Raw genomic sequence first — 24,905 nt, forward strand, 5'->3', positions numbered from 1 at the left:
GCTGACTGCACTCCACCAGTGGCTGAGGTGAATTCTGGTTTAAAGGAGGAGTTGAGGTTGCTCTAGATGGAAGACATGACCTAAATGTCACATGGTATCATTTTGGAAATAGCAGCTGAAAGTACTTCAGTGATCATCAGGGATGCTGAGAGATGAGTTGGAGATCGGTTTCTGAGTGAAGCTCACTTGTCCACATGGAAGAAATATTTAGATAGAAAATATTCTACAAAGGTGTGATGTTCACTTATGATTAGAAATTTACTTGATATTGTGACATCCACCCACAGGCTATTCAGGCAGTTGTGGCATATTGGTTTGGACTGATGATTTCAGACTTTGTAAATTCTCTTCTGATAGTTTTTTTACGTATTTTCATCTGTCATGATAGGAATTATACATACGGGACAGCACTGATATAATATATATATCTCTAAGTATTCAGTGCTGTCAAACGACTCAAAAAATTAAAGTGAACTCAAAATCCAGATTTCAGCCAAAGAACTAAACCATCTCAGTGCCATTTTTGAGGGCTCATCCTCTCTTTGTTGGGAAGTCTCCTCTCAGTGTTGAGAATCTGGCTCTAGGCTGCCCAGATACCTCCCCCTATTTCTCATACTTCTAGGCTTTCACAAGGTGAGATACACCCTGTTTTGTGATACCATTAAGCAGAGAAGAACTTGGTTCACCCTGATATCTGAAGTTGCAGTCAGCCTAAATACTGGCTTTCAGTTCTAAATAAGCCTTAAATTTTACGTGGAAGCTGTTAAGATCTGTTAGTTTGCATGGAGGAGGAGTCAGAGAGGAAGAAAAAGGGTGTTCTGGGAAATGTAGGGAAGGAGTGATACAGGACACCATCACACTTGGTCCAACAAGTTCATCTGGTAGCCACAGAGAGGATAAAATGCCACCTCTTGGAGGAGCAGTGGTGAAAGAAAGGACCCTATGCCCGACAGTAGATGAATTAATGAAAAAGGAGCAAGGGTGATTCTTTAAAATGTATTTTGCATCCTTATCTGAAGCATTTGATGTGCTTTGCTAATTAAAACCTGCATGATGTCATTAAATCTCTGTAGATAAGCAGACTTCTGACCACATAGCACTGATCATAGAGGATGAGCCAGACAAAAAGAAGGATAAGACATTGAAAAGGAGACAGAAGGAAACTCCAAACCTAGCAACACTGCAGGTAAGAGAGAAGTAAGACTAGGAGGTAAGGCTGTTGTTATTCACTATCTCCCCCAAGTTTGACATAAGCAGCTGAGTTTGGCAAACCCTCCTAAAGTTTATTTCAGGCACTTTACAATGACTAAAACACACTAAATGATAGTGAAGTGATAATGCACTTCAGCACATGGGATCCAGAGGAGACCATACATCTCATAGGGTGGATGTGGCCTACTTGGTCTTAGACATTCAATTTATTGCTGTAGACAAACCCAGAAAGACGTCAGTGAAAATTCAGTGTTGTTGTTCGCATGTAAAATACTGAAGTTGGAAATCCCAAATTTCATGTTGGAAGTATTACAGACTATTAAGAATGACTTAAAAAAGAGTATGGAAAACATTGCTGCAATTGCTAGTACATCCTCCCTGATGAGAGATGTAATAAATTTAGTTGGGTAGTGATAGAAGGAATTCAAAGAAAACTATATGGGTCATGCAAAATGACTGGAGAGATGAGAGGTTTGAAAAGATTAGGACTCTTTGGATTAGATTGTAGCTGAATAAAGGGGAATTTGAAACTGCTATTTCCATTTTTTAAGAGATGGCAGTAGTATAGGCCCTTCTATTTCACACTGAATAACACTTGATAAATTACATGGAGAGGGTATTGAAAGAAATCATGTTCTTTGAAAAATGATTTGGTCTTTTAAGCTATCCCAAAGCTCCGTCCCCACAGCACTTTGTTATTGTCTGCTTTGCTCTCAAGTTCTGACACATTAACATACCAGAATGGGTCAGTACATCAAAGGCACAACGCAGAAAGGAAACAGAAGCAAAAAGCAGTACATTCACACTGTTTTTCACACCAGGGCTCACAAACATTCATTTTGGCCCCTCTAAAATTGCTTCTCCCTGTGGCATTAATGTGTCATTTCAATAGTTGTGAAAGACTTTGGTCGAGGACAAAACTGGTCCTGTTTTAAGTGGGGAATTAACTTTTTTCCTCAAGGACTTCTGCAAAACATCGGTTTTATTAAAATCTGCATTTTGAGTCAAAATGGATTTCTAGTCATTCTGTAATAAAAAAGTGGCTATAAATATATTCACTGCACCACAAAAAGTAAGCATTCTTATGTTTTCAAAGATTTATGAAGGAGACTTGGAGAGTGAATTTAATAACTTTGAAGACTGGGTGAAAACTTTCCAGCTTTTAAGAGGAAAATCTAATGACGAAGTTCATGCTGATGCTGAAGACAGAATAATAGGAAAATTTAAGGTAAGCTTTAATATTGATTAAATGGATAATAATTTAGAGACTTTAGGTTTTCATACATATTTCAGGTATACCAGGAATGAAAGAAATAGACATTGACAATCTGTTGTAAATAGAATTATATCTTTTATTAGACCTAGAGGCATGTGTTTTCCTTTTCCATTATCTGATAGAAAAAAGCAGCATCCAGCATCAGGTGTTCACTGCTGTTTTGAAATAAGGAATTACAGGGAGTTGGAAATCACAGAAGGGGAAGCAGAAATATATTATGCACTCCAGCTTTAACTAATGCAGCTTTATTACTGTACTATCAGTTACAGCACCTTATATGCAACTTTGTGTAATTTAAATGGAGGCCCTCACAGCTACAGCCTGAGCCAGGGCACCATCAGGCAATCTGAAATGTTCAAAGCATGAGTAATGCTAATCGGGTTTCAAGCACTTTGTAGTTTAGAGGAACTGATTAAACTCATTGATATCTCAATTATTTTGCAATGCAAATTTCTGTCCAAATGACTAGTTAGATGCTTTCAGGCAACATGAGGCAGCATGAGTCAATATTGATTTATATGAGTTATATGGCAGCTGTAAAAATACAGTTAGATTCCTGTCACACTGTTGTGAAACTTACCTGGTGGAATTATTAATTTGCAAATATACAGTTAAGGTCAAAATATTATTTTTAGAATATCAATGACAGGAAAACTGGATTTAGAATACCTGCAGGTGTTAATTTTAAATAATCAAATAGACAGCTAAGAGCATGCAGGTACTTCCACATCTAGATGTAGTGATGGTACTGTGTTATAGAGAAAAGACATTTTAAAAGATGATGTTTAGTGCACTGAAGTCTGGGTTCCTTGTGAGTTGTACCACAGAATATCCTGTGTATATGTATGTACTGAAGCACAGTCTGCATGAATGATATTTTGTTTGGGTTAAAAGAGTTGGTTTTGTATTGCACCTGACCTGTTTTCGAGGAAGATAAAAGTCAGTGTATTACCAGGGCTCCTTCTGCATATACCCGAGTCCTGAGGACGGCAGCTTGCTGGACAGAGGGCAGCCCCGCATCCTGCAAGGGATACCACCAAACCACTCTGTCAAAGTACTCATCAGGGTTTATATTGTGGCAGTAAGTAGACAGATGCTCTTTGAACCTTGAAATAACTTGGATGTTTCTTTTCAGCTCGTTTTACTTTCAGTTTCTTTGCAGTGAAGCTTCTGAAAATCCCTATCCATGTGGTATTATTTTTTCTGGTCATATTTCAGACAATGTTTCATGCTGTAGAAATGGGTGTTCAGGGCAGAAAATTTTCTATATTCCTAATGAGAATTCTGGAGATTTCTGCAAGACTGGAGAATCACTTTAGTTGTTCAAACTGAAAGGGCTGGATGCATAACTAACATAGTATGGACAACCTGTTCCAGCCATGTTGTGCAAATGCAGCCGGTTTTAATCAGTAGAGTTGTTTCAAAAGGACACACATTTAAACAAAACCTCAATAAGGAGAAAATTAGAGCATATTTTTTGAGGGCTGTGAATTGCACATCAACAAAGTGGTAGATGTTGTGAACAAGTTTTGGGGTCGATAAAGATAGAAATATGGAAGACAAGAAGATGAGAGAGCACAGTGTGAGAAGCAAAAAGGGTAGAAAAAACTGGTATTTCAGAGAAACAAGAGAGTTGCAGGTAATCTAAGACAGAAAGATGGCATGCAAAGAGACAGTGGCAACAAAACAGAAGACAAGAAGAGGAAGAGATTGTTTTATTTCATGAATATAAAGACTTAAAGGTCTTTTCCAACCTTAACAATTCTGTGATTCTATGAAGAATTGTTTTGCACTGTTCAAGGACCTGGAACACTATTTTTGGAAAACCTTTCCTGAATCCTACATGCACATGTGCAGCCAGCTTCTGCCTCAGCATTGTCTCTCCTGCTCATCTTTTTCCATCTTAGTGGTGGCACAGCACTTACCTGTTCCACCTTTGCAAACTGTCTTCTCCTCCAGATCATCTTTTCCTAGTAGCCTGCAAAGCTAAAGGTCAAATTTTGCATTACATCAGGCAAGAAAAGCCCCTGCACTTCCAGAACATCCAGGACTGGGCAAGAGACCTACATTTCCTGTGATCATGCTGCATTTAAGCAAACTTCTTGAGAAAACAGCTTTTCTTCCTAACAGGCATTTAACCTCAGCCCAGCTGATCCAGATGGCAAGTCAGATCCCTACATTGTGCTGAAACTGGGCAACACAGAAATTAAAGACAGGGAAAACTACATCCCCAAGCAGCTAAACCCTGTATTTGGAAGGTCAGTGATGGCTTATTTTCTTATTCAGTGTAATTTGTGCTTTATCATTTGCTACCACTGTTGCTATTACTATTACAAAGTGTTTGTTATATGCTGATTTCTGCCTGGTTGGATGTTTTGTAATTATGCTGGTTAAAATGTTGAGAATTGGTGTCACTCTGTATGATTATAAAATATTTCATTTTCATACCTATCAAAACACATAAAGTAATGCAATCTGTGAGAGGTTTTACAAAATAATGCATGAGAGGAAATGAAGTAACAATGACATTTTCTGTGCAAATTAATACAATCATTAAGTTTAAAGTGAGATAAATATCAGAATAGTAAAGAGTGATTTCACAATCTTTGTCTCTATTTCAGGTTGAATAGAGTGCGAAATAAATCTCGTAATTTTAGAACTAGGACAAAAATAAATAGCTTTTTGAACTCGTATCGCCTTCTGAATGGGGGAGCCAGGGGCAAGCTGCCATAAACATCCACTTCGTATTATCAATGCTTTATACTTATTTATATTTTTAATGCTAACAGCTGTGATTTTTTTTTCCAGTAAGTTTCACTGTTTTAAGAAGGTTGAAAATTTTTTGAATTGAGGTGCAGTTATTCTGTAAGAACATTTAACCAGAGAAACTATACCACTTTGGACTGAAAGCCTGCTAGGACAGGATCCTGTCTGCAAAAATATAGACTTAAGGACAAAAGTGTCAGGAGAACAGACAAGAAAAGAGTGGTCCCTCCATAGCATGCCATCTCAGTTTCTGTGCCTTAAGCTCTTCCTTGGCAGATCCATCATTATGACAAACCACAGCCACTATAGACACATGTAGATGGAATGGGCAATCACCACTCTGTTTGTTTTAGGCAAGGAATGGGCTGTTGATTTGGAGAGTCCTTGCTGCTGCTGCCAGTGGCAGTGCTGGAGTGACTGGACCAGCAACTCCTTCGCAGCAGTACTGTCAGTCGTTGTAAACACTTCTCATTATCCTAGAAAGCCTGGTCAGCAGGACACCATCAACCTCTAGCAATTCCAAACCATCCCCAAAGCTATCTCTCCTCCTAAAAGTGCTCTGCTGTTGCTACAAAATTGACTTTTACTACGTTGAGAAAAAGAACAAAACTCGTCCCTCAGGACAGGTTTTGCCTGTGCTTTGGAGAAATCTGGAGCCAGTGTTGTGCTGATGAGGATGTCCTGTCTTCCACTAATTTGTCAAATCATTTTTAAAATCCCTTTCATATTTTCATATTCCCTAAACATCTCAACAATAATGATTCCTATCCCTGAAAAATGCACTGAGTGAAAAAGGAGTTCTGATCTTTGCTTTTTTGAGACTTGTTTAAAACTTTTGTCTAATCATTTTGTTGGGTGCCCCCAGATTCCTATTTTCAATATTTAACCAGCAGTTTTTGGAAGAGAATAGAAAAGACTCAGATGCACCTTTTAGGGGTTCTGAAAAGCATGTGAGAACCCTTACATAAGCCTTGTAATTTCCAGACTTCCACCTGTATTGGATTCAGGATGAGTCATTTAGTTGACCAGCTCCATTCCATTTCTGTCTACTGTAAGAGTGATCTTAGATCTGTACAGGGGATGGTAGAGAAGGAGGAGGAAGAAAACACTTTTGTACCGTGTGTTTCCAGCATGTTCAAATATTTAATTGAAGCAAAAAGCACTACCACAAAACCCACTGCTTATTAGAAGGGACACGATTCACACATTATTTGCACAGCATTCATTAACTTAGTCTTTTAGGCTTCAAAACTGACTTGACTGCATGTAGGTCTCAATTTTTCCTGTAGATCATTTGAAATCCAAGCTACCTTTCCCAAGGATTCCTTGCTCAGAGTCTTGATCTATGACCATGACTTCGTGGGGACTGATGATCTCATTGGAGAGACTAAAATTGATTTGGAAAATCGTTTCTACAGCAGGCATCGAGCTACCTGTGGGTTACAGAGTCAATATGAAATGTAAGTAATTCTTCAGACAGCAACAGAGCACACAGTGAGTGACTTGACTCGAAAGAAAAATTCAAGGTGTAGCTAAATATTATGCTTTCTCCAACACAAAAGTGTCACAGGAGGTATTTTAATTAAAATTCACCACAGAGCTTAGTGATGGCTCTGGGTAGCTTCCAGCCTCAATGGGAAATGGATATTTTAAAATTAACAGCACTGTTTGTTCAAGGAGTATTTTAGGTAGTAAAAAGCTGATGTATAACACACCTGCTTGATAAACTGCCTTAGACAGGCATAAAGGGCAAACGGGAAAAAAATCTCCCAGAGAAGTTATACCAGGGCTCTACTCTACTCTCTGTTATTCAGCTGCAACTGGAGTGGTTGCATCAAGGCTGGTGGGACTCATGTGGCACTGGGTGGAGAGGGAGCAGAGTGGGACTGCTGACTTGGCCTCTCTAACAGGAGAGAGTCATAGGGTGATGATGCTGAGCTCCTGGTCCTTGCCATGTAGCTGCACGCTCAAGGACATTGTGCACAAAATTAATTAGTGTAGAGAAAGTCAATCCAAAATAACTCCACTGCCCTGGGGTGGGGCACTAAACTGGCAGATGTGGGTTTGGTGTTCCCCTATGATTGTTTCTCATTTTATCTACAAACAAAGGGTGGAAAATGGAAAAAAGCAGTCCAGGAGCACAGACTAAACCACAAAGCCTCCCTCACCAGCTCATCTCTAGTGTGAGATATTTCTTCCTGTGCTCGTTCCATGTCCCAGATAACCTCAGCTTCTCCTCTGCCTCTGGGAGCTGCAGAACACTTCTTGAATGGAGGTAGCACATGTAGACTTGAATTCTTTAGGTAGAACATGGATCGAGCTCTGGTTCTTTTCCTCTTGGCAAGCATGCCAATGCCTGGGTTACTTTATCTAAGCTGTGGGTAAGGCTGCCTCAGCTTCCCCTGTGTTTTCAGAGGAGTGGTTGGTCCCCAGGACCTGAGCAGACAGAGAGGGTTTCTCTAGAGGTACTGCTGAACAATTCAAAGGAGAAGTTTGACTGAGCAGATGTCAGGGCCACTGACCACAAAGCAAATTCTGCATGGAAATTCCTGATTTGTCAGTGCACTTTGCTGAAAGAAAACTTCACCCATTTCTCTTCTCTCTCTGTTCCCTCCTTGCAGAGAAGGGTACAATGCATGGCGAGATGCAACCAAGCCAAGTGAGATCCTCACTAAGCTGTGCAAGGACTACAAAATCAATGGACCCTTCATGAGGCCAGGGGAGATACAAGTAGGAACAAAAGTCTTTAAGGGACAGACAGTCTTCACGGAAGATGAGAATGGTAATGAAGTAGTTCGGCATTCTTCAGTTGCATTGTAGCAGTACCAAGTGCCTGCCCAATCTGTAGCAGGGGCCCTGTTGTGCTATGCATTCTAAAGTCAGATACTGGAGCCTGTGTCTGCTTTGAAACACTCATATAACTGTGGCAGTTAAGGTTGTGTTTATATTAGCTTTTGCTATACCTTAATTGCAGAGAATCTGTAGGGTGAATCAGTTGTTGCTGATGACCTGGCATCCAATGGTGGCTCCAGGGAGATACTTTGGACTAACTCCTACTTGATCCCAAGGATGGCATGCCCAGGATTAGTTGTAGTGCAGGGAACCCTCTTGGAACATGTCTTCTGGCTTAGTGTTGATCTAAAAGGAGTCCAGCTCACACACTCTGAGATCCTTCCACACAACGTATCAAAGCATGGGAAGTCAGGGAGAGTCTTTCAAAAAATGCAATCCCTGTCTAAACTAAAACACTAGAGCAGACAGACCCAAGAATTGTGAAGAAGAGGGAAGGGAAATACAGATTTGAATGGACTTACCCAAGGTTAGACAAGTCTCTGACCACAGTTGGACTCCAGGCCACCTACCTGCCAGTCCTACCTTACCTACTCTTTGTTGGTTTTTCTCCTCTTGGTTATTACCACTCTGACTGCTCTTCTGAAGTACTAACACAGAACTCTGTAAATCCAGGTATCTGTGGAGTCCATTAATCCAGATGGCAGGACAGAACTTACTTTCAGAACTCCCAGATTAAAAAGAGGTCAAAGCTACCAGGACCTTGAGTGTCCATATCACATTAGGGTGGAGTGGGACAGTTATCAGAGAAAGGTGTCCCTGCTGATGGCAGGGAGTTGGACAAGGTGGTCTTTAAACATTCCTTCCAACCAAAACCATTCTATAATTCAGTTTTATACTGAGATTAAGGAAAAGAGGTGTAAGGATGAAGTCTTTCAAGGGGAAAGAGAGGAGCTGGGCTTGGAGAGATAGTAGTGGACACTGGCAGTGCAGGAAAACCTCCACTCCCTTATCTGACCACATTCCTCTTGGCAGCCACAAAATACAGCTAAGGTAACACTGTTGAAGGGAAAAAAGTTGATCCATTTTTGATTTCTTGGCGTGAAAGAGATTTTTGACTCCAGTATTGCTGTTTGTTTTCCTCACTAGCAGACGACTGTGTGTGACTCCCAGCAACAGGATCTCTCAATCAAGATTCTGGTTCACTAAAATAAGATTCAAACCAATGTCAGACAAGATGATGGAAATCTGAAGCAAGGAAATATAGACCAGATGGCTAAGACCAAAGTACTTATGTACACAAATTTTTCAACATGATATACAGAAATAGTTTATAGCATACAGTCTTTGCATAATTCCTATCCAGATTGCTGTTCTGACAAGTACATCTGGATCATTATTTCCTGACAGGTTTCTGTGGTGGTCATCATTTGGATCTGTGAAACTAACAAATACTTTGGATTTGAGCTCTAGAGGAGTACTAAAAAAAGGAAGCAATACCATTTCCACTGTACAGGTGGAAAAAATTGTATTTATCCATCCAGCTTTAAATTGCAAGGGAAAGAAGAATTCAGCTTTGCTCTAGGAACACAGAAATCAGATAAAATAGAATAGTTCAGTTGGAAGAGACATACTACAATCATCTTGTCCAACTACCTGTCCACTACTACCAGGCAGTCTAGGACTACCTGTAGCCCATGGGAAGAAATAGGCATCTTCAGAGGTAAAAACAGTCTTTATAAAGATGTCTTCGAGAGGATATGGGATATCGTAGGACAATCTGTGTCATTGCTACTGAGGCTGCCTAGCTGATTAGCTCAGGCTGGAGACCTTGCTTTTAGCTGGCTAAAATTAGATGAAACACATTGCACCTCAAACACATGTTGGTGCACATGGGGGAACCAAGGTTCATAACCACAGGATCATCCTTTCCTCACTCTTTGAGCCACTAGGAAGGGTTTAATACCTACTGTTTGAATTCCAAATGAGCCTTTTGTCAACTATCAGCAATTTGGAGACTGCAACACCCATAGGAAAAGTGATAACAGTTTGCTGACACAAATAAATCTTAACCTTCTTCTCACTTAGGGACTTCTAATCTAGGAAATATCACTCTTCAAAAGTCTGGGCTTCTTTAGTGTGGAGCCCACACAAAAAGGGAGGAAAGAGAAACTCAAGAGTGCAAAAGGGTTTCTCTTCTTTCTAATATCCACCCTACTTTCAATATTAGCACTGGTCCTTCCTTGAGGTGCCATTCTCTGGGGTCTCCCTTCCAGTGATCAAGCTGAGCTGGTGAGAAGGTGACATTTGCTTGCCCATGGACTTCAACTCTCTTCCCTTGAGGTGTGATTCACTTCTCCAGGAGGGTCTTTGCTGTCGCTGTCACAATTCAAAATAAGGTGTAGATAACTGTTAGTGCCTATTTACTGTCAGCTTTGTGAAATCCAAGTCGCCTTGTCTTTCATGAGCTTTAAAAATTTGCAATTTCTTGTAAAAAGGATAATTTACAGGTTGCTTCCATCTTCTTGTTAAAAACTGCTACTGTAATAGTGACATGATTTGCTGTTTTACAGGTAAACTGCTGCCTAAGTGCTAAACTTTTAGTTACTCTGGTGGGTACCCTTATTTATGAGAACTAAATGCATTTCAAGGCCCTTCTTTATTTAGCTGGAATACATAAAGTCTTTCTGTTAACTCAAGCAAATTTTTAATTACTATCTTTAATAATTAATGGAACATATTACCAAGGGGTTCAATATTATAATTCAGCTCTCTTTGTTCTTTTTTTTTCCTCTCTCCTATAGAGGAGCCAGTTGAATCGTATGAACATCTCTCCTTAAAGGTTTTACGTGCTTGGGAGGAAATCCCTGGAGCTGGACACAAACTGGTCCCAGAGCACATTGAGACTCGGCCTCTCTACCATAAAGATAAGCCAGGCATGGAACAGGTAGAGCAGCTCAGAGGTGGTGGTGATGGTCAACCCAGGAACAGTTTTCATTTCCTTCAGTTATTGTGTTTTCTATTTGTAGCCACAAACTTACAGAGTCAGCATCCAAGTGTTGCACCATACATGAGACTTCGTACTGTATCAACCTGGAAATTGTCACCCATGTGTGTATTACCCAATACACAGTAATCACACAAAGTGTAACTGCTTATTTTCATTATTTTAAATGTTTTAGTTTATTAACTTAACAAAACCTCTTCTTATATTTGAAATTTGGTTCTTTTTTTATTGTTCATCAACTACTATTTTTACATGGATTTTACCTTGAAGCTGACAATGTTTGAGCTCTACTCCAACTTCACCAAATTCCTGAGAAGTTGAATGAATATGTGTATGAAAAAAATATATTGTATAGAAAGTTTATAGATGAAATCATGGTTACATGAGAGTGAGATTGTTGATGCTCATAGACAAAGTGGTGGTTTTGGATGTTGGAACTACATTTAAAGCCTTTTAAAGACTCTGTAAAATACGGTTACAGAGATGTTTGTCTCTTTGATTTCAAGGGTCGTATACAGATGTGGGTCGACATGTTTCCTAATGATATGCCTCTGCCAGGACCCCCAGTGGACATTTCACCAAGAAAACCCAAAGGGTAATACTCTGTGCTTTCTCACAGCAATAACTCTTCAAAGACTGAGTATTTCTTAAGTGTCTGGAAATAAATAGAAAAAGAACTATTAAAAATAACCTCTCCAGTCCAAAGAAAAGTATTCTTGGGTTCACATGACCTCAAGTCCAACAAGATCACCTAGTTTGGTTTCCTCTGTTAAACAACTCAAAGAACTGTTGGTGATTTTTTCAGCAAGGGCTATCACACACCTCTTTTAGAAAGATATCCTTTTTCATATAGAGATTACAGGTGGCTAGAGGCAAGAGTTTCTTAGTAATTCAGATGTTATCATCCACTTGTTGAGCTGAAAGAAGTAATTCTGGTTTCACTACCTCTTTCAGTGAGATAACTTACTTGACCCTGGTTGAGCTTTTTAATCTGATGCAATAGTATTACACCTATTGGATTTCCAGCACTTTGTTCGAAGATAGATCAAGAAACACATAAAGCAGCAACAAAGAGGCAAGATCTGTTTGGAAGAACCTTCTTTCAAATTTCACATTTACTTATACTATAATAATAATGGCCAGTCTTCGCGAACGAAGATTTGAGGAAAGGTCTTTTACCTTTCCGGCCTGCGCAATGGATTTTTTAGGTGAGACACAGCCTGCGCTGAACTGAGCCCACCCTTTAATCCTAAGGTTCATCTGCCGGGGCCAAGCGAGCTTGGACAATGGCAGTGAGGTCCTCAGGACGTAGGTTTGTTTAGAGTGACCTTCTCATAGATGGATGGCCTCACAGGGCTAACGAGCTCCATCTGCCCGGGAGGACTGGGATTCGAACCTGGGTCGCAGCGGTGAGAGTCCCGCATGCTAACCACTAGGCCACCAGGGGTGTGCATAGTTCTTCAAGCTAATTGAATGTTTGTAAATAAATTACAAAAATGAGCAACAGAGTCCTCAGCCCATCCTATATTTTAGCAAGGCCTTTCCTGAGAATTTTGTGTCTGAAGCAGCATCAGGTACCACCCCTGTATTATTTATGTTTGAACAGGATACTATATAACAAAAATGTGTTTATTTTCCTTTCCTTTTACAAAAGCCAAGATTTGACAAAGAAACTAACAAACAAAAAAGAGTCCATGTAACAATTAGCTCCTTCAGGCCATAACTTTCTGTACAACTCCTTAACAACAAGCATTTTCCAATCCCAAAAGATTTAAAGCTAATCATGCCTACAAAACCAAATTGTGACTGCCATTTTTCTAGCAGGGGAAAATACTGTCAAATATTAATTATGAGAAAAAAAACTAAACATGTAAACACAAGTTACACATCTTGCTGAGAACTGCATATTTGCTGCATCAAAATGGGCTCCAGGCTCCATAAAACTTCAAACACTTTGTGAAAACATCTCTCTCTTATTGACGGTCTTTGACTGAACAAGGCTCTGATGGAGCATCGCAAATGCAAGTTTCTTTGGCTAGTGCAGAGGCTTGGTTTTCCTGGTCAACACTTCCTTAAAAGCTCCATGACTTGATAACTTCTGGTTACTTCTGGAGCAGAGTATCTGGTAACTTCTGCAGCATATTTTTTCACACCCTGAGATTGAGGCTATTTCTAAGACAAAATGTGACATATCAGAAAAATAATATGTTGGTGTTCTCAACTTTTTTGTCTTTTTTATTAATTTTGTGGTTCATACAATGACTCAAGGAATATCTCAATTTTTCAGTATCAGTTTTTTATGTCACCTGCAATATCTGTATTTCAGTTCAACCTTTGAGAGGTATGGATGGATGGCCACCATAAATGTCTGTATATAGGGAGTGGAAAGGATGGGAAAACTTTAATTCCTTTTACTGTTGTTTCTAAAGATGATTGTACTTGTTTAAATGAAAATATCTCTAAGCAGTTCTTCTCTTCCCTTTTAATGCACTAGATTGCACCAAATGCAATGTTTTTAGGCATTTCTTCTGAAAAGCACCTCTCAGGGAATTCTGGTTTTTATTAGCAATCTGATCACTGTTTTGAAGACTACTCTGATGGTGTTGTCCAGATCAACTTTGCCTTGTTTCACTGCAGCATTTTTGTGAAAAGAATTGAAAATGAACAGGTATATAAAAAGCAAGGAATTTTCCACACGTCCAAAGCTGGCAGTGATCCTGCTGTTGTCCATCCTACTCCATGAGCTGAGGGGAACCAACACCCACAGTCTATCACTAAACTCTTGTAAACAGAACAGGCCTGAGGCTGATGCACAAATACAACATTTCTCACTTTATAAAAGCATGATTTGATAGAGGTTTGCATTAGTGTCTGACTAGAGCTTTCTTTTTCAGCTATGAACTGCGGGTAATTATCTGGAATACAGAGGATGTAATTCTAGAAGATGAAAATATCTTTACAGGGCAAAAATCAAGTGATATCTATGTAAAAGGGTAAGTTCTTCAGCACTTCAAAATACCATGCAATATTTCATTAAAAAATCAGAGGAAAAAATCGTGTGGTGAGAATATTCAATAAGCTATTCGGTGACCTTGGCACTTTTCTCTGAACGCCTGCCCAAATTACTCACCTACGTTGGATACTGCTTTCTTTTTTATTTGTTTCTCTTTTTTTTCTCTTAAAATAAAGTAACTGTAAAATTACACTAGTTGTTAGTTCCTACGCAGACAGAGGTGGCACAAGATGCAAACAAAATTCGCAGTTTAGAAAACAGAGATAAAGCACTTACAGAACTTGAACTGTAAGAGCTTACACAGATGCAGAGAAATTTGACATAATCAGAGAAAAGGGTATTATGACCACATGAGAAACAAGAAATCAGGTGTTTGCCAGGCTATTTCTATTGGAAATACCTTTTAACTTCATGGGGGGAGCATGTGTGGGTGAATGACCATGGCCAAGCTGAGGAGAACATTGCATGGGCACTTTCTGCTTTCCATCTCCTTCCTTTCCTGAGATTGTAGCAGGTTACTTCTTAATTACTTACCTGTTTTGGAGTACTGCTTTGCACTTTCTGCTTCTGAGCAGGATTTGAGTGAAGGTACCTGGTTGGAAGAAATTATGGCAAAAGTGGCAGCATGAAGTACTGAAAGGCTCAGGTACCAGACTGATCTTAGATTTTTCCATTTTTCCACTACTGAAGAGCAGGATAAATATGCCAATATGAATTGTCTCATTGTGGAATCCTGGAGAAATCTGAATTTGTGGACCACTAGGCATATGGCAAAATGAATTTCCTTAAAAACCTGATGCAGTACTGTCAATGACCAAATGCAAAAAAAAAAAGCTGAAGGAGGGAGCACTGGGGCTAATGGATCAGGAAAGAGAGGATGTTTTCCACTTCACTGGTTCTGAAAATCACATGAACATAATAAGATATCCGAAGCATAAGGAAGGGCAATCTCGTAGCAGGTCTTACTCCTATGTAGGAAATACCCACATGAATTTTACCAGGGGAACTTGCGTTAGCTCTGGGTGTCCCCAAGCTGTGTAGGGCACCAGGAGTGTCACCACTCCTTAGGAGCAGATGGTACTGGCCCAGATAAAGTACACACCAGTACAGCCACTTGGCCTCAGTGTGCTGCAGGAGCAGGTATTGCACACACTGGCTGAGCAAACCTCCCCTTGCAGTTCCTTGAGAGGAGCTGCTCTGAAATCACTGGTGTTCATACAGATATATCCAACTTAGCAGTGAACTAACGTCTTCAGAGCAGTAGTAGAGTAGCTCTGAGAGCACGAAATTGAGGAATTAAATAGGGAGCCAGCCTTTGTGCTGAGCTGTGTCATAATATGAGGACATCACTATCAATGCCAGAGTGGTCTTACAGGGAAGCCAGGAGTGGAAAACTTTCTGCTTCTGTGCCTTAATGATGAAGACATGAATCTCATTATGTTCAGACAGTGCCTGTGGCACTATATCTGTCACAATGCATGGATTTGCACTTGGGGCAACGCCATGTTTCAGGTTGTTACCGTTTTTCATGATTCCTTGTTGAAATATTAGGGCTTACAGGGGAAAAATCACTCTTTGGATACAGCACAAAAATCCTAATATTTACTCAAGCTGTGAATAATCATCTTTGGAACTAAAACATACCTACCTGGATCATTACCTCTGTGGAGCTCTACAGAGGAGAAAATTATGCTTAGGAAAACACTGTCCTTTTGTACCATAGCACATCCAATATTGTGCACACTTTAGCAGAAACTGAGAAAAAAATCACAAAAAACCCCAGAAAGACTTCTGCAGCCATACTTATGCCACGTTTATACCTCCAAACAGCAACTGCAAACAATTTAAGCTCCAATACCAAGCCTTGAAATCCATCTTGGGACATCGACATAGAATTTGTTCATGTGGCAAAACATGAATGCAGGGTGATTAGTACTGGATAAATGATTGATACTGTCATTGCCTGTCTTAAAGATGAGGATGTCCTGGCCAATAACAAATGATCAACTTGTATTTTTGGGTCTGATAGAAATAAAAATCCTGTTCTCACTCTCAGCATTCGATCACCACAGGCCATTACTGCAGCCTCTGCCAGTAATGCACAGCTGGGAGGTGACTGAGATCCCCAATCCAGGGCTGTTGCTGCATGTCACAGTCCTGAACAGCATATTGCCTCTTACTGATTAGGCAGGAAGTAGTAAATGGTCATGCCTGTAACCAAATAACCACAATTACAATTCAAGCTCCCCTGGTGACTAATGATTTCCACTGTGGTTCCTGTAGATGGATAAAGGGCCTGGAAGAGGACAAACAGGAGACAGATGTACATTACAATTCCTTGACAGGAGAGGGCAACTTCAACTGGCGCTTTGTGTTCCCGTTCCACTATCTCCCAGCAGAGAAACAAATTGTGGTTAGCAAAAGAGAAAACATATTTTCCTTGGAAAAGACAGAACGCAAAATACCTGCAGAGCTGGTACTTCAGGTGTGGGATTTTGAAAGACTCTCTTCAGATGATTTCTTGGGTAAGTATGCAATGGGTCTGCCTAAACTTCATCTGAGGTCTCACCAGACCTGTGTTTTGTAGAGGTATGTACAACATGGTGTCTGAGTCCCAAATTCTGCTTGTCTTTTCTGAAGCACCACATTGCAAACTTACACATGTCTTAGAGAGTCAGTCAGATGAGATGATGCCAGGGCAATTAAAATCAATGACTGACAGTACAGAGGGATTCCCTGCTCTGATGCTTGGGCCCAAGCTGCTGCATTGCTCTATGTATCTCATCTGGAAACAGCTGCTTGAATGCTTTTGTGTCTGTCTGGTCCCTGAGTGTTGTCACATTACTTCTTCCTCCAGGTACTCTTGAATTGGACCTGAATGGGTTCCCTCCAGCAGTAAAGACAGCCAAAAGCTGTGACTTAGGAACAGTTTTGGCAGCAAGTGAAGAAAACAAGATCTCCATATTTCAGCAGAAGCGTGTCAGAGGCTGGTGGCCTTTCATCAAGGCTGGGGAGCTCACGGTAGGCAGCTCACTACAGATGAGCAACTTTTCTCTGGGACTGATATGCTCTACTGAGATCCTGAAACAGATAGATGCTAATTTTGGATATGCCATCTGAAGAACAGCCACCACTGGCAATCTGCAGGAGTCCTCCAAATGCTTTAGTGATTCTCCATAGATTTGGTTCAGAAAAACCCAGGCAATCAGAGCACTTTGTACTTTTTTTTTGCTTTCTTCCACTGTTTGTCTCTCAGCACACTGGATGGGTAAAGTGGAAAATCAGGTGTTTCCATCCAACTTTATTTCAGCTGAAGAAATCCAGGAAAGGAGTTCACCTGATTATTTATTTCTTTACTGTTTATGTCTAACTTCAGCCTAGGCAAAGGAATTGATTTTGGAGTAAACCATTATTCACCTTGCTAGTGGCACATTTCAAGTAGAAAGAGCAAAGTCTCCTCTTCTTGTTGCAGTGTGCTCAATATTTTTTGGTATAGAGGAACGCAAAGGACAATGACAGCTTCCCCATAACTCTACAAGATTTGTTATGTTAGAAGAATCCTCCTAAGAAGAATATAAATGCTGTCACACAAATTTTCATTTACCTGAAGCCTTTAGCATAACGGGGCTTGCAGCAGGGTGTGAATCTCACTCAGAGTGTACCTAAACATTTCACAAAATGACAGAATTCTTAGGGTTGGAAGGGACCTCTGGAAATCATCCAGTCCAACCCCCAGTCCAACCCTAGGGAAAGAAACCCCAAACTGACGTGCCTACATGGCCATGACGTTTTGGAAGCTTGAACCCAAACTTGGGGATCCCTACAGCCTTATTTTGGAATTAGTGTGGTTTTTAGGTGTGTTCAGATCCCTGTGGGGACACAGACCAAGAGTACAAGCTACATTCCTCTAGTACAACCTCTACAAATTCCCGGGCTTTACTCCTTTTTAGGGGATCTCCCACTATCTCTAGAATTTTCATTGATTCTCTAAGGGTTTTCCTAAACCTCACCATTCCTTCCTATTTCTGTCCATTCCAGCAACAAGAATGTTTTAATAAAAGGTGCCATCTTCAAGTTCGTTGCCTTCTTCAAATTGAATGTGACTGTGTACTTTCCAAGGATTTAGTGAATGAACTCCACTCCTAAATCCCTGCTTTACTGCCATTTTCTCAGCTCTAGTACAATTGATTTGCTTTCTCACAGTCTGCGTTCATCTCTTGATGCCCTTGTCTTCCACATTTATGCCTTTTATCTGCATACTTCTTTCAGCCTCATTCTGTGCTGAATCCCAGCCCCTGGCCATAGATCAACACTTTAGATTAACACCCTCCAGAAATTTATGGGGTAGGAAAATAACAAATATTGAAGAGCCATTTGTCTGTTTTCAATCTGTCACAGATTTTACGAAGTTGATTTGATTTACTCATTCTTCATTGTAACTGGAATCTTTAAATCTCGGAAATCTTCATGCTTTTTTTCCTTTGGCCTAATTAAATCTTTAGTGGAGACAGTGCTGAAGAACAGACCTGATCCCTGAACAGGGAAAAGCAAGAACCCCTCTGTAACCTAACACAGACAGAAATATCAGTAGATTTGTTGCTGTGAGTGCAAGGGAAAAAACAAAAGTTTAACCCATACATAGGAAGATCTAACTTCCATAGCAGAAGTTGGAATTTCTGCTATGAGTCCAAATCACTCGTTACATATTCCTACTGCAAGCTGCGGGAGACACAATCTTTTATAAGTAGTAATATTCTATTGGTCACTCAGCAAGCTTTAATGACTTATCACAGTGAAAACAAGCACTGAAACAGGAGTTATATTCCATTATGACTTTTCTGAAATCTAGAAATTATCCATAAGTTGGTGCTGAACAAAGTTGTCCTTTTGTTACAGTTCTGAGTATCATCTTCTGGCTGTCCATGAAGAAAAAGGGCTCTGGACCACCCTGCCAGGCCGCTATTCTTTTAGCCCAAACAGAGCTCTAGGACTGCATGATATTTCTGCACAAGATCTTATTTCTAACCATCTTCCTTTTGTGAGCTGAGACCCAACAGCTACACTGCTACAGCACTTGTGACTGGCTGAATGTCCCCCTGCTGATGGGCTACATCTTGTCCATGTCAGCAACACAGCTTCCAGGTTGGCCATTCAGATCTGCTGGGATGTGTCATAGAAGACATATCTTCTCAGATCAATTATGTTATAATTTAGGAAGCAGAAAATACATTTATGAGCCTGGAAGAAAATATCCCACTTCTTTTTCCTCATAGTTCTTTAGCATAAGTGAGGAATCTGGTGCCTGGGCTTTCCTTTGTGCTTTCTCTTAGACTGCCAAGACTATCTTATTTTCTTTAATCGATTTCCTTTGCCCTCATTTGGTTTCATCATTTTTCCACAAGAAGAGTCCTACTGTGATTTAGTGATAATAACCCAAGATTGGATGCTTACCTGTGATCTCTCTGATCCAGGGCAAGGTGGAAGCTGAGTTTCACTTAGTCACAGCAGAAGAAGCTGAGAAGAATCCAGTAGGAAAAGCTCGAAAGGAGCCTGAGCCCTTGGAAAAACCCAAGTGAGTATGAGTATACTCATTAAACAGGGGAGGCAGCCTGGCTGCTGACACTACCTTCCAGGTTAGCTGAATAGCTGACCTGGCACATGATAACATCTTAAATCATCATAATTTACAGGTATACCCAACACCTCAGTTTGGTCACCTATAAAGATCAGATGGCTTATATTTATTATATTAATAATAAATAATTTAGGTTGGAAAAAACCTCTCAGATCATTGAGTTCAACTGTTAATCCAAGTCCACCACTAAACCATGTCCCTAAATACCATATCAACATGTTTTTTAAATACCTCCAGGTATGGTGACTCCACCACTTCCCTGGGCAGCCAGTTCCAATGCTTGATGACCCTTTAAGTCAATAATTTTTGTCCTAATATCCAATATAAACCTTCCTTGGAGCAACTTGAGGTCATTTCCTCTCATTCTGCTGCTTGTTACTTGAGAGAGGAAGAGGCCATACCCCACCTGGCTACAAACTCCTTTCAGGTGGTTGTAGAAAACGATAAGGTCTCTCCTGAGCGTCCTCTTCTCCAGACTAAACACCCCCAGCTCCCTCAGCTTCTCCTCATAAGACTTGTGCTCCAGACCCTTCACCACCTCCATTGCCCTTCTATGGTCATGCAAATGATATAGCTTCTAAGTTGTTTCTCTACTTTTATTGTACTTCATACTCAAAGGATGAAGATGCTTATTTTTCATCATAAGACTTTTTAATGAGGACATTTTAAGTAGTTTAGCAAAGGCAAATTATCTAAAGGAGCATTTTAGCTTTCAGGATTTGTCACATTAAAAAATGTTATTGTCTAAGATTTTTTGCATTTTGAGAAAAGGTACATATACTCTATTTTGGTTCAAGTGCTTTGTTCTACTAAAGTAATGAGGTAGATTAAATAAAAAGGAAAAGAAAGAGAGAGAGAAATTGATGTTATATTTCCTGCTACCAAAGCTTCTAAAAATCAATTGCTAATCATAATGGTAATCATCACACATTCTGTTTAATTTTCTTTGTTTGATATATATCTCCTGATAAACATGGAAAAAGAGGAAACAGCTAAAGGAATTGCCAATACCCTTTAAAAGGGTGTAAATTTATCCTGAAAATTAGAGGTATCAGAGACTTGTTGAAAACTAGCCTTGGAAAGACTTTAATCAATCATTTCACCCAACATCTTTACCCAAAGGCAGGATGAGCTGTGCCTGACAGATGTCTGCCTCAAAGATTCCCAGTAATAGAAACTAAAGGACTATCTTACAGAGGAGCAAGGACTGGGATAGCTCTGAAATACATGTGGTGGGAAGCAATCAGCTTAGGGAGTTTTAAGAAAGAGGGTACTGTGCAACAGAAGGATTACTTGTCCATGAGGTTGTCAACAGGTTGCAAAAGGCACCATCACATTTTCCTCTGATTTTTTCGGTCCCAGCTCATGCACCCCAGGCATCCTGGGGCTCAAGTCCTCTCTGTGTTTTCACCTCATGGGCATTTAGTTCACAAATGTACTGGTGGGTCAAAAGGTTGTCACTAGCCTGGTAGCCTCTTCTCTGCTGCACACTCAGCCTGGAGGTGTTTTGATCCAGAAGCCAAAAAACCAGAGTCTTCCTCCAGATTTTGCAATGAGTAATCAGAGGCTCCACATCCACATTTTTGTGATGAAATACACAGCCAACACATGGCTCAATGCAGTTCTAGTCTTAATTAGATGTATGACTCAATTAAATCAACATTAGGGTGGGGCTAGTGTCAGTCAACACTACCCATCTCAGAAGCAAAACATTCAGGCTCCTTTTGTAGCTGCTCATGCACAGGTGGGGGAGTCAGCCCATTTACCTGCCACATATCCTAGGATGGGAGCTGGGAAAAGAGATGGCTTGTCCTTTAGAAGGTCCTTCCTCTCCCTGGACAGGCCTCGATTGACCAGGCCAGGCACTGAAGTTTTAAAGTTAGGCAAAATAAATCCTAAGGTTACTAAAGCAATATCAACTTGTGAATAGTAAAAACTAGTTTATCTACACACTCACTTACTGGGAAGAAAATAAACTGGTAGTTGAAGACACTGCATGCCTCAGTTCCATTGAAGTTTAAAGGTATTAAAGTTTACCAGCTCAGTGCCTCTGAGTGATGGAATATGTGGTTCAGGTATGCAGAGTAGTCTCAATCAGCTGAGAGATAACTGTTTCTGCCCTCCAAATGAGTCCTCTTCAGGAAGGAAGGGATCTCAAGGAGCTTTGTGTCAGGACCTCCAGATCTCTATGCCAGTACTGTAGTTTTATTTTTTTTTTTGCTCATCATGCAGGATCACCCAGAGAAGCACAGAAATTTTCAGATTGTTTTGCATAATTAAGGTTTTTTTAATTAAGAAACAGAATAATTTCAAAACCAAAATTATCTTCTAGGAGCTGTAGACAGTAGCAGGCTCTTTAATATGCCAGAGCAAAGGTGGACGAAGATTAAATGTCTGTGAACTAGAGAGAGAAACATGTAAATGAAAAATAGGGTGCAATGAGTATAATTTCCTGCTGGCCAAAGCACCATGAGGTTATCCATCCCTTCATCTTTGCTGATCCAGACAGGATGCTTTTCCGGATGCAGTCTATTACAATAAATGCACTGCTGTAACTGGTACTGAATTCTATTGCCTACGTTGCAAAGAAAACAAATTAAATGAGCAACAGTCTGGGGTTTTTTTCCTGCCTTTAAAGGTTATGAAAAGCCCTTCAGCAGATGGAACATGCAGACTATTCTTCAGAGTATCCAGTTTTTTAATAATTCTTTTTAACCTGGAGGGCTTACTTGTTGATTTATTTCTGAGTCATTTCCACTTCAGTATAGAACACAGTCTTTAATTAAAAGATATTTAGTTGGCCTTTTAGATTTACAGACTTTCTGTCACATTGGCATTCACTTCCACATGCTGAATGCTGAGTTCACCAGATAACTAAAACATTACTTAAATTCCTGAAACAGCTTTCTGGAGTGAGAGAGCCATAGCTCTTTGTGACCTTCAGTTAATTTCCTTCTCCTTATTGCTGCACCATCTGCACAATTACAGCAACACTGGATAAGAAAAACAACCTGCCCCAGTTTTGCAGGGGTTAATGTTGCTCCACACCAATGTATTCATCAGGTCACCCCATCATAAAAAGCTGACAGATGTTGCCTTGGGTAGGGCTGTTGAAGTCAGAGGCATAGTGCCCTCCCAAGCTGAGTGGAATGTCAACATTTCTCCTAAGAACACTGTTTTCCTCTCTGTATGCAGTCAGCTTTGTTGTACAGTGTGAAGAAACTTCTGCTTATGGAGGAGAATACAACATGGGGCAACATTTGTTAAAAACACGGGTTGTGGGATGCAGATATTCTCCACTGGAAGAAGATAGCTCTTCTTCATGTACACAGGAAAACTACCCCAGTTTCATCTTATCATCGTTTCCTGTTTTCAGGAGGGCTCTTTTAAATTTCCTCTTGAAAATACACCATTTTTCAGCATATGCCAGATCTGAGCTGGTTCTTAATATCATGGCACCATGACTATCACTGTGCAATCATCTATTTTGTAGTGGCTCATTACCACTTTTGTGATGCTATATACTTTGAAATGATGGGAAAGCTTTCGTACTCAAGTTCAAGATGCCTGCATGTTTTCTTTAGGATTTATCATTATCTTGTCTGTAATTTTGAACTCCATATCATGACATAAATTGGAGTATTTATGAAGTGTAAGCTGGAATTTCATTTCAAGTGTTGTGTAGAGCTTGGGCTTGGGGACGGGTGGAAGAAAAGTGACCCAATAGCTTTGTGAAACTCGTGGATGTTCCCTCTAAACCCTGTAGTAGGTTCCCTGTAGTTAAAGGTCCTTTTTAGACTCAAATGTATATATTTTGCAGTGGGATAACTTTGAAAAGAGATGTATCTGCCTTTACAAAAGTTTTTCTTTTTCTTTCGTCCCCTTTAGCCGACCAGACACATCCTTCTCTTGGTTTGTAAATCCTTTCAAGTGTTTGTATCACCTGATCTGGAAAAATTACAAGAAGTACATCATCATCGGCATAATTCTTCTTATTCTTGTTATCTTCCTGGTGCTCTTCATCTACACACTGCCAGGTGCAATCAGTGAAAGGATAGTTATAGGAAAAATGTAAGTTATGGCTCTTATTGTAATCAATCACATACAAAAACTTCAGCTAAAATAAAACTCAGGCAAAAAGAATTAATCAACCTGAAATGCATCTCATTCCTCGTAAAAACAAAAATAACTATTTACATCAGAAACTGGAGCTCTCGGAATATTTTAATATCTTTCTTGAATGCTCATTCAGACCCAGCCTTTATGTACGTTATCATTAACATACTGGTGCAGCTTTATTGACATTATTATTGAAAGTGTCATTATGTAGCTAAAAGTGAGTTTGAAAGTAAATTCCTTAGTGCTATGCAAAAACTGATTTGTCAGTTAAGTATTTATTTCTGTGGACAAATGATTAAATATTAAAAGCAAAATCTGTACACAAAGATAAACGTAGTCTTTGCATAGTTTTGTAATTAACTATTTTAACTGTTTTTCTTAATTATTTTAACTGTTTTTCAATGACTGTATAATGGCATGCTTATTTTTAGATAAAAGGTTTTATTAAAAAAATCTAAGGTTAAACTGTCTCATTTGGTGTCATGTGCAAAATTCATCCTGCACCTCTCAGTAGGAATGCTGTGCTCTATAAAAACATCTCACACACTCATAAATAAGGTACGTGCCAGTGAGGTAGAAGCAGAGATTGGAAGAGCCTTTTTCAGTTGCAGTTTGAAAGTATTGGAGGTTGCTGGAGGAGAGGGATCAGGAAGGTGAGGACTCAGCCATGGGTACTGTGGTAGCAAATGATCCTTGTAGAGGACAGGGAACAGGCAGAATCCTACTGCTTTAAAAGCAGAGCCAAAGAGCAGTGGAAAGCAGAAGGGCAGCAGAGTGGAACGAGCCATGGAAGATTAAAGAAAACAAGGAATAAAACCTTACACAGTTGTCAATGTGAAAATCCTCACCCTAAGGAATATAGAAAATGCTGCTGCCTGTGCCATGCACAAGGCAAGGCTTAATAACTCAATGACCTCACTTGGCCTTAAAATGAATGGTTATGAATTTGAAATAGCTATTGAAATCCCCTCCAGTCTCACCCATGGTTAGACATGTTGTAAAGGTGACCTTTGAGAAAAGGCTTTCCACTATGCTCCACTCATACAAAGTGTGAGCACCCTTTGCACACTTTGAAGTATCAAAAGGC

General features: G+C 39.9%; 1 protein-coding gene across 1 annotated transcript in view; it reads left to right on the forward strand.

Moving 5' to 3' along the window:
- FER1L6 (fer-1 like family member 6) overlaps positions 1 to 24,186 on the forward strand; it is a 72,782-nt gene extending 48,596 nt beyond the window's left edge. Inside the window, exons 29-41 of the mRNA XM_027684443.1 lie at positions 1,074 to 1,186; positions 2,309 to 2,440; positions 3,444 to 3,569; positions 4,619 to 4,746; positions 6,544 to 6,714; positions 7,876 to 8,036; positions 10,849 to 10,991; positions 11,558 to 11,646; positions 13,946 to 14,044; positions 16,348 to 16,589; positions 16,922 to 17,085; positions 19,536 to 19,636; positions 23,588 to 24,186. Coding sequence (XP_027540244.1) covers positions 1,074 to 1,186; positions 2,309 to 2,440; positions 3,444 to 3,569; positions 4,619 to 4,746; positions 6,544 to 6,714; positions 7,876 to 8,036; positions 10,849 to 10,991; positions 11,558 to 11,646; positions 13,946 to 14,044; positions 16,348 to 16,589; positions 16,922 to 17,085; positions 19,536 to 19,636; positions 23,588 to 23,774 — 1,856 coding nt within the window. The 3' untranslated portion in view covers positions 23,775 to 24,186. The remainder of the gene's footprint in view (positions 1 to 1,073; positions 1,187 to 2,308; positions 2,441 to 3,443; positions 3,570 to 4,618; positions 4,747 to 6,543; positions 6,715 to 7,875; positions 8,037 to 10,848; positions 10,992 to 11,557; positions 11,647 to 13,945; positions 14,045 to 16,347; positions 16,590 to 16,921; positions 17,086 to 19,535; positions 19,637 to 23,587) is intronic.
- The last annotated feature ends 719 nt before the right edge of the window (positions 24,187 to 24,905 follow it).

Source organism: Neopelma chrysocephalum, unplaced genomic scaffold, assembly GCF_003984885.1.
Source record: "Neopelma chrysocephalum unplaced genomic scaffold, ASM398488v2 Primary Assembly neopelma1_66, whole genome shotgun sequence".
NCBI classification, from domain to species: domain Eukaryota; kingdom Metazoa; phylum Chordata; class Aves; order Passeriformes; family Pipridae; genus Neopelma; species Neopelma chrysocephalum.